This window comes from Anoplolepis gracilipes, chromosome 8 (genome assembly GCF_047496725.1).
Source record: "Anoplolepis gracilipes chromosome 8, ASM4749672v1, whole genome shotgun sequence".
Lineage (NCBI taxonomy): Eukaryota > Metazoa > Arthropoda > Insecta > Hymenoptera > Formicidae > Anoplolepis > Anoplolepis gracilipes.
Genome location: NC_132977.1, coordinates 5,311,973 through 5,323,276, shown reverse-complemented (window position 1 = coordinate 5,323,276; position 11,304 = coordinate 5,311,973). Strand labels below are relative to the sequence as shown.

The 11,304-nt window shown below is 24.1% G+C and overlaps 1 protein-coding gene across 1 annotated transcript; it reads right to left on the bottom strand.

Annotated features, from left to right (window-relative positions):
- Positions 1–409: 409 nt before the first annotated feature.
- Positions 410–9,912, bottom strand: LOC140668817 (uncharacterized). Its single transcript, XM_072898140.1, has 13 exons — positions 9,613–9,912; positions 8,849–9,114; positions 8,284–8,439; positions 7,548–7,818; positions 7,391–7,459; positions 7,215–7,304; positions 7,004–7,093; positions 4,116–4,381; positions 2,656–2,811; positions 1,942–2,209; positions 1,562–1,630; positions 633–689; positions 410–517 (listed from the first exon to the last, which is right to left on the bottom strand). The coding sequence occupies exons 1-13, from the start codon at positions 9,910–9,912 to the stop codon at positions 410–412; spliced, it is 2,166 nt and encodes a 721-aa protein (XP_072754241.1).
- Between the last annotated feature and the right edge of the window lie 1,392 nt (positions 9,913–11,304).

Below are 11,304 nucleotides of genomic sequence, written 5' to 3'. Positions count from 1 at the left end.
ACTATTTTATTATATAAAAAAAAATTATTTAATAAATGTTTCTTATATTACTTGAATAATCCGTTAAAATGTAATTTATAAATATGAAAAAAATTTTAATTAAAATTTTAAAAATATAATCTTTAAATTTTAAAAAAATATTTTTTAAGACATATATATATATATATATATATATATATATATATATATACATGCCATAATACAAATTAATAAAATAAATGAGTAAATGTAGAAATGCATAATTAATATAATATAATACAACAATATAATATGTATAACAATATTATATTAATATCTATATAATTATCAATGATAAATTACAATCAACTATATAATAATTATACGGATATCAAATAATAAGTTGGAAGGATACTACGAAAAATTTTTCTAAATTACACGTTCTTCCAATTTACACATAACATGTTTCATTATCCTTTCTCAAAATTAAAATTCGAGATAAGGGAGAAGGATCCATTTGCACCATAAAAATCACAATACTAACAATGCCTACGGTGAACTAAAAGTAAATATCAAATATAATTATTGGTACAATTTCTTGGACAAACTTAAAAATTACTTTTAAATTGCATTAATATGTGCTTACATAATTGTAAATAACATTAAAAACTAACCTGACGAATAAAATTGTAGCCAAAGTAAAACAAGCCCATTCCACTGAACTTTAACGGCTGAAGTGATAATTGTAAAACAAACTGATAAATCTGTATTGTAATATAAATGTTATTTAAGAATTCAATAAAACTTTAGAAAAACGAGCCTCAATGATCTTGATTTTGACATATATTGTCAAGATCACTGTTATGAGTATTCTCAAAAAAGTTTTAAACGTCGGTCTTTGTTTAAAAAGTTATTAACAAAAAATTTACTAAATAGTACGTAATTTTCTAACACCATGTACATTTAATAGAGTATACTTAGCAAATTCATTTATTCATGTGTAATAAATTGAACGTTTGAGCAGGAAAGGAACTCTCTTTTTCTACACCTCTACTTAGAGAAAAATTCAATCTAACTCAACTTACTATCTGAAAGTAAAAAAAATTTACCCTTTTTAAAAATAAATTGGTTAAGTTAATTTTTTTCGGAGCAGAGGTACAGGAGTAAGGCGTCGCACCTATTTCTCATCTACATTTGGTTTTACTACAATATATGTACCTACACATAAATAAACAAATCTATTAAGATACATAATAAACTAAATGTGTAGAGAGCAGCTCTACTCTAACTCATACGTTAAGTTTAGTACACATAGATAAATAAATCTGCTATAATAAATAAGTACGCTGTATTAAGTGTAGTATGTATTTTTAAATATACATGTGTCAGAAAAATCACCACTTAGTAAACCTTTCTTGTTAATATGTTTTCGATAAATAACGAGCATTGCTTAAAACCATTTGAAGGATATTCAGCATAGTAACCTTGACACCATATATCAAGATCAAGGTCATTGAGACTAATTCCATTTTTTTAAAGTTTTACTTAAAATTCTTCTTAAATATTAAATAAAATCGGAAGATACAGAATAGATTTATCTTACATCTTCGCGTATTTGGTTAAAACAGACAAGATTTGTCAATTTATAGATTATGTCCTTGGTTTTTTCTGCCTGAAAATGAAATAAAATTAATTTACGAATAACTCATAATAACTGTATTCTTATTTACATTTTTTATTAATTGTACGAATTTTGAAAATTGTACATTTAAATAAATAAATAAATTTGCAATTGTATGCGTGTTATAAACAAAAATTATTACATAAAAATTTAATTATTTACTTCTTCTTGTTTTTAATTTAAAGAGTGTATTAAAATGATTCTAACATCTATTTGCAATTTTAAAAAATTGAGTATTATATCAGGCTAATCATGATAAAAATATTTTTTATAAGCCATTTAAAAATTACTTGAAAGTTTACCTTGGCAACAACGCTCTCGCAAATGTAATTCAATATTACTAATCTTGTTATAAATATGCCGCACCATATGTAACGATGAATTACTAATGCTAGTTCAGTAAGAGGGACATCATTTCTATAAATTTGTTCAAAACATAACAGCGTATCGTATTGGGCATAACATACTGCGGATATAATAACGAAATAGAAAACCATCTGCAATGTTATTCGTATTCCGTAAATACTATTTATATTGCGAGCTATTCGACAAAGTTCCAAATGAAGATGCCTAAGAAGATATATTAATAAATAAATAATATATATAATTATTATGTTACGACATTAAAATACATCATTACTGATCTACCCTTTCTAAGGAATACTACGTGTTATTAAAGTGTTTGTCTACTTATTTAAATTTAAGTAAGATCAGAGATATAATTTAATACAATTATAATTTTCATGAATATAAATATTTTTTTATAACTCAAATTGAAATTAGTTTACAGTTACGTAAGCTTTAATATATAATTTTCATTATTATATTTGTAAAATTACAAACTTTTGGTTGGTATAGATACAAAATTACCACAAATTAATGTTTGAAGCATTATATAAATAAGACTGTAATAAAATGAAATATATTTATACATTTCTAGATTAATAAAATTGTCTTTTTTGTTAAAATGAGTTCTTCAATTTTACTGATTTTTATTTTAGAATATATCAATTTACATTGCAGTCCACAATATATGCTCACGATTTTCAGTGCTTCGGATACAATAACAAGAAGTAAGAGGTTTTTTCTTAGTGTATCCCAATCTATACTCTTCAGTCTCTGATAGTTGTCCAATATAATCATTAATTTTAGTCAATCTCATATCGATACATCTGTAATTTAGACAAGAAAGAAAAGATAAACGTTAAAATAAACGTATATTAAACTTTATTGTTTATAATATAAATTAGATAACATCATGTGCACAATTTTTATTACTTTTTATTTCTCTTAGAACCTTATAATTACATAAAAATAACAGTACAATACTAACTTTTGGATTAATATACTAGATTAAAGAATTATGTGATTTTTGATTAAATACGCTTTAAATAAATGCTGATTATATAGAATTCTATACAACACTTACATACAAATACGAAATGATTTAATTTATACATAGGGTATCTTGGTAAAGGTGGGTAATCTCTCGTATATAGAGCAGGTAAAAATAACCACGTAAGTTCCTATAAAATTTTTCTGTAAGTCTTCTAATTTACAGAAACTTCAAACCTGGTGAACTTTTTTATTCTTAAATTATGTTTTTAGATTCTTTACATCTTTCTCTAAGAAGAAGGTATTCTTGTTTCATTTCGTTAAAACTAACTGTTTTCAAGAAAAACGCATTTGACCGATAAAAAGGAAACTTTTATTTGTAATAATTGAATAATAATTTTCAAAATAATACAAAATTACATTGTGTATTATAGAGAAAACAAGAACTTGAAAAAAATTATTTATTACTGTGAACAAATAAAAAATGATCTTGGGATATTATGGCGGGTGCAGCAGTCATCAATTCGTCGTGCACGGAAAAGCGTTAAAGTCGGTGAAAATGATTTCAAATATTTTTTAAAATTTGGCTAAATTTGTTTTAATGAAATAAAACAAGAATATCTTTTTCTTAGAGAAAGATGTGAAGAATCTAGAAACATAATTTAAAATAAGAAATAAAAATGCCCACCGGCTTTAAAGTTTTGTAAGTTAAAAGACTTACAAGTTATTCTGGCTCTATGAGATGATATCAAAAAGTCTGTCATATTTTAAAGATCTTCATTTAATAATAAAAAAAGTTCTTATATAATTATATATAATACATTATTAAAATCTACAAAGTAATATAAAAGTTATTTAAGAAAAATAATTCTCAAATTTAAATTTTAGAGACAAATATCTCGGCAAAAATGCATTATAGAAAAAAATTTTATAGGAACTTATGAGGTTATTTTTACCTGCTCTCTCTCTGCATACCCACTAAAGATTGCTCACTTTTACTAGGACACCCTGTATACACTTTTATTTTTAACATAACAAATTTTTATAATGTAAAGCGTTCAAAATTTATTCAGCTAAATATTATTCAAACTTCTCAATAATGCTCATAAAATTTAAAAAATAATTAATAATTTTTACAAACCTTAGAAGAACTATAAATATTATATCCAAAAAAGTATTGAGATGATAAGGATAATGTAGAACAGTGGGAATAATTATGGCCTTTATATCCTGAAATCTTTCTATAGCCCAACGACCATCAATTGCGTTAATTATACAAATCATTATAAACCATAAAATTGATAAACATTTTATCAAGTTTTGCAATTTACTATATTCCTTGGATAATCCAAGTTGTTCCAACGTATCGTCTACGGAACTTAGATTTTTTATACACATGAGAAATTTCTAAGAATAACAAAACACAAGAAAATATATAACACTACAAACTTTCTTTTAAATACTTAAAAATATATATGAAAATGTTTGATACCAAAGTAATAATTTTTAATAAAATAAATTTTTAATAAGAATTTTATTCAAATATTATATTAAATTATGTTATATATACAGATATTCACCATAATACTTCTATTCACAAGAAAACTTATTAACACTAAATATATAATATAATACATAGGCGTCGACTTCTAGGGGGCAGAGCACTTTTTACTTCCCAATAATTTTATTAAGGAGACAGTGTTCCCCCAATAATTTTGATCCTTTATTTTATTGTTTAACAAATTTAACAAATAATAATTAAAATAATTTCTGGTTTTAGCAAAAAAACCTATTATTTGTTTACATACTACTACTATAACACAATCTCGACTAAATTCTTTAAGCATTTTACATATATGTATGTACATATGGAAAAGGCGATAAAGTTAGATTAAAATAATGCTATTGCTAATGAGTTTTATTAATCGAAACAAAATTCGTTGTGCGAACTTTTCACTATCATAATGTATATTTTCTTTCTTGTTTTTGTCCTCCTAAGTACTATAAAGATTATATAAAAAAGTAGTCATTTAAAATGTTTGCCTCTTGCTCACCCAAATATTTTTCCCAAATCGGCACCTATGATATAATATAATTATTATTACTAAATATAATATTTTAGTTATTTAATGATCTAATTACGATTAAAAGTGAACATTTTAAAAATAAAATTTTGTTTTACATATAAGTACATAATTACATATAAATAAATAAATTTATTATTTAACTCATAGTTAATTAAAATTTGACATACTTGATCAAATAGAATTAATATAACTTTACCAAATAAATAAATAAATTGTACTAATTTGGAAAAGTTTACTAAATAACTAAATAAAATTGTACTAATTTAAAAAAGTAATGTTTCGTGTTACTGGTTTCGTTGTAAATATCACATTTTTAAAGTTATAATAAAACATTTACAAAGAAAAAATGTACCTTATGATCGCAAACGGTGATGATTATAGATATTATGGTCACAAACAAATTTGTCAATATTGCGAAAGAGATCAAAAAGCCTGAAAATATACGATTTGGTGCAAAGAAAATCACCATATAATAAAAAATGCAAGCGTAAACACTCCACACAGTTAGTATATAGAAGATGCTCAAGCGAAATCTTGAATGACCCCTGTTATGTGGAAAAATTCCACAACCAAGAAAAGAAGTCACAAAGTGAAGACGATTTAAAGCCTTTTCTATTGTATCCACCATGTTTTTAAACTCTCACAAGTCTACACGTTAACTATTAGATTCAGAGTTGAAGATAATATAGCATGCTAGCATGAATATATGATAAGTGACACTAAATTAGATCGTTGCATTAACATTGTTAAAATATTAAACAGTAATTGTTGGGTCAATATTTACATAATGCATCAGCCATTATTTTTAGTTTCTGTATTTTCTCCATCATCTGCCTATTAGGTATAAAGTGTATTCACGTATATAATAAATTCATATAATACATCATATGAAAATTAATAATTTGAAAAATAAACTTAATTGTTGTTACATATAATAATTAAAACTTACACATACATAAAATTTTTATAATTTTTACTGTTATATATATATATATATATATAAGATAGTAAAATTTATAAAAATTTTACTTATCTGGATTTTCCTTAGTGATCAAGAAGAATACAATTATCCTAGAGTACAAATATCTTCCGATTTTTTATGGCAAAAGAGATGTCCAACAGTACCATCCTTGTCCAGATTAGCGACTATCAATTAGCGGATACATAATAAATTTATTTAAATGTCAAATAAAAAGAAAGTTTCTTTGAAAGGTAAACTGAAATTGGAATAAATCAGAAACAGAGGATGTAATATCTGTTTTATGATAATCATTATAATCATGACTCTCTCAATATTCGTGAAGCATATTGACGTGATCATTTCGAACTTATTATTCGATTTATTTAGCTATTTAGCTATGTTATTATTTATGTGATAAAATGATGAAATAATATATAGTTGAATTAACAATAAGACGTTAGAATATAGGAGCGTCGTTATGTATTATATTGCTTAACTTTATAATCATAAATATATAATAAATTAGTTGATGATACTGCTGGACAATATTAGCGCTAATCATTGGCAAATAGCTTTTACTTTAAGATAGTCGTTTTAGTTAATATGTATTTAATTTGTCAAAATTATAAGTAAACCAGAAGCAATTTTTTAGTTAAATTTTTGAATTAAAAATAATGCAAAAAATTTAATATCTTTGTAATCAATACTAAATTTATTATATATAAAAAAAATTTGTCAAATGAATATTTCTTATATATATGAAAATATCATCTAATATAAGTTAATAAAATATATCAAAATGTAGTAATGCATAATAAATATGATCATTTTAAATTAATGTCCATATAATTATCAACAGTAGTTTACACTCAACTATATAATAATTAGAAGTATACGGATATTAAATAATAATAGTTGGAAGGATACTACGTAAAACTTTTCTAAATTATGTAGTTTTTCCATTTAATCATAACACGATGCATTATTTTTTCTTGAAATTAAAATTCGAGATAAGGGAAAAGAATCCATTTGCATCATAAAAATCACAATACTGACAACTCCTACGATAAACTGAAAATAAATATAAAATATAATTATCGGTATATTTTAATACATGAGCTAACTTTTAAATTACTTTTGAATTACATTATAGTATGTTTATATAAAGATATAAATAATATTAAAAACTAACCTTACGAATAAAATTGTAGCCAAAACAAAACAAGCCCATTCCGTTGAACTTTAATGGTTGTAGTGATATTTGCAAAACAAATTGGAAAATCTGTATTGTAACATAAATGTTATTTAAAAATTCTTAATAAAAATTGTTTAAAATCGAAAGTTTATACGTTAACAGATTTATCTTACATCTTCGCGTATCTGATTGAAATAAACAGAGTTTGTCAATTTATAGATCATGTGTTTAGTTTTTTTGGCCTGAAAATGATATAAAATTGAATATCATATCTAATCATAATATAAATGTTTTTTTAACATTTTATCTAAACATTACTTAAAAGCTCACCTTGTCGCCAACGCTTTCGCAAATGTAATTCAATGTTACTAATTTTGTTAAGTATATACCACACCACACATAACCATGCATTAATATTGTTAGTTTATATTCCATAGGAACACTATCTCTATAAAATTGTTTAAGACATAACGTTATATTGTATTGCAAATAAAATACTCCAGTTAAAAAAACAAAATAGGACATCATCTGGAAGGTTATTTGTATTCCATAAACATCGTTTATATTGCGAGCAATACGGCAAAGTTTCAAATGAAGGTGCCTAGAAAGACGTTAATAACATTAATGATAATAGATGAATATATCGATTATATGTTAAGATATAAAATGAAATATATCTGATCACTGATTTATTTTTATTAAAAACTACATGCGTGTAATGTTTGTTTATTTATTTGAAATCATGTACGATCAGAGATACGATCAGAGATATAATGCAATTATAACTTTCATCAAAATAAATATTTTGTCATAAAGCAAAATAAAATAAACATTTATAGTTACTATACGTAATTTTTAATATCATATTTATGAAATTGCAAACTTTTGTTGATAATAAATATAAAATTACCACAGATTAATGTAGGAACGTTGTATCATTAAGATTTTAATACATATAATAAGATGGAATATATTTATACACTCTTTAATTAATAAAATTATATTTTTTGTTCAAATAAATTCTTTGATTTTTTACCAATATTTATCTTAAGATATATCAATTTACATTGCAGTCCACAATACATGCTCACGATGTTCAGTTCTTCGGATATTGCAACGAATAACAAGAGGCTTTTTCCAAGTGCGTCTCAATCTATACTCTTTAGTCTCTGACAGTTGTCCAATATAATCATTAATTTTGTTCAATCTAGTACCAATGTATCTGTAATTTATGTAAGAAAGAAAAGATAGACACTAAAATAAACGCACATTAAACTTTTTTGTTTATGTTTCAAATTACATATAATCATGTACAAAATTTTTATTACTACTTATTATTTCTCTTAGAATCTCAATTTCATAGAAATAACAGTGCATTACTAACTTTTAGATTAATACACTAGATTAAAGAACTGTTTTTTTTTAATTTCAAGTTCGATAAATAAATGCTGACTATATAGAATTCTATGTCACACACATACAAATAGGAAATAATTAAATTAGTTTATATACATATAGTTTTAACATAACACATTTTTGTAGTTAAAGACTTCAAAATTTATTGAGTCGAATTTTATTCAGATTTCTCAGTAATGCTTATATAATTTGAAATAAAAATAGTTTTTACAAACCTTAGCAGAAATATAAATATTATATCCATGAAAGTATTGAGATGGAAAGGATAATGTACAATAGCGGGAATAATTATAGCCCTTTTATCATGAAATCTTTTCACGGACCAACGACTATCAACTGCCCATGTAATGCAAATCATCATAAACCATACAATCAGTATATATTTTATCGATTGTCGCATTTTACAATATTCCTTGGGTATTCCAAGCTGTTTCAACGTATCGTCTACGAAACTGAGATTTCTTATGGACATCAGAAATTTCTAAGAATAACAAAACACAAGAAAATATATAATATTATAAACGATTTTTTTAAATTTGTAAAAATATGTACCAACGTATTTGATAACAAAATAATAATTTTTAATAAAATAAATTTTTAATAAAAATTTCATTAAATATTATGTAAATTTATGTGATATATACAAAATATATTTACAATAAAAGTGTTAATACTAAACATATAATATAATATATTATTAAATATAATATTTTAGTCTTTTTAATGATTAAAAGAAAAAATGCATCTTAAAAATATAAAATTTTGTTTTACGTATAAGTACACAGATACTTATAAATAAATAAATATACTATTTAATTCATATTTAATTAATTTGACAATTGATCAAATAGAATTAATATACCAAATAACTAAATAAAATTATTATATTTATTGTTTCATGCTATTGGTTCCACTGTAAATATCACACTATTAAAAGTGTATATTAAAAAATATAATAAAACATTTACAAAAAATGTACCTCGTGATCGCGAATTGTCATGATTATAGATATTATGGTCACAAATAAATTTATCATTATTGTGAAAAACATCAAAAAACCTGCAAATATACGATTCGGTGTAAAGAAAATCACCATATAATAAAAAACGCAAGCGTAAACACTCCACACAGTTAGTATATAGAAGATGCTCAAGCAAAATCTTGAGTGACCTAAACTATGCCTAAAAATTCCACAACCAAGAATACAAATTACTAAGTGAAAAGGATTGAAAGCCTTTTCTATGGTGTCAACCATGGTTCCAAACTCTCGCAGTTCCATAGGTTAACTATTAGACCTCGAGTTAAAATATAAAGTGCTTCACATTCATCAAACCCTATGATAAGATGACATAATTAGATTGTTACATTAGCGTCGTTAAAGTATTAAACAATAATATTGAGATAATCGATACTTGTACAATGTGCCAGCTACTATTATTAGTTTCTGTACTTTTTTACTTTCTCCCTTTTATATGTAAAGTATATCTATGCACATTCATATTATTCATATTCAATACATTATCATTAATCTTCAACCATTTTAATTAGAAGAAAATTAAATTTATTAAAGTCGATTATAATAGCAATTCTAAATAGTTATAAATATTTATTTAAAACTTTATTTCTTTTTTTATATACTGTTACAAAGTACTTATATATAATTAATAAGATGCTTGTTAAATAGTTAAAATTTTGTATAAAAAAATATATACTATATTAAATAATTTACAATATAGCGATTAAACAAGACAATATTATTGTATTTATATATATATATATATATATATATATATATATATATATATATACAGGGTGTCTCATAACTAACGAGCGAACGCTCGTGAACGGATAGAGTACAGTGAACTGAACAAAAAAGTATTAGGTTATTTTGCGATTTTCGCAATAATTATTAAAATATTAATTAAAAGCGCTTAGCGAACAATATTATACATATGTACAAGATGTCCGGTAATAATCGCCTCACCTCTCTAGGGCTGATAGAGCAGGTCAAACTGAATATAAAAGTCCTGTATCATTTTCCGATTTTTGCAATAATTATTAAAATATTAATTAAAAATGCTCAGCGTATGAGCGCACGCCTCATATAACGCTCAGCATACCCTGAGCGTTTTTAATTAATAGTTCAATAATTATTGCGCTAATCGCAAAATGATACAGGACTGTTCAGTTTGACTTGCTCTATCAGCCCTAGAGAGGTGGGGTGATTATTACCGGACATCTTGTACATATGTATAATATTGTTCGCTAAGCGTTTTTAATTAATATTTTAATAATTATTGCGAAAATCGCAAAATAACCTAATACTTTTTTGTTCAGTTCACTGTACTCTATCCGTTCACGAGCGTTGGCTCGTTAGTTATGAGACACCCTGTATATCTCTTATTAGAATAATATACCTAGACATAATATGTAATATAATTTATTATATTAAAATAAATCCATATAATAGTTTCTTATTCTTTATAATTATATTATAAAAAATATCAAGTAGTCTTTGATTTAAAAAACATCGTTATTTTTGTACAATTCGTTATCTAGATATAACGTACATATAAATCATATTATAATACACGATAGGAAAAACTGTATTTGTCTGTAACGAATATATGTGATATTTATTGCTAAAAGAATTTACTTAAATGTACATGGA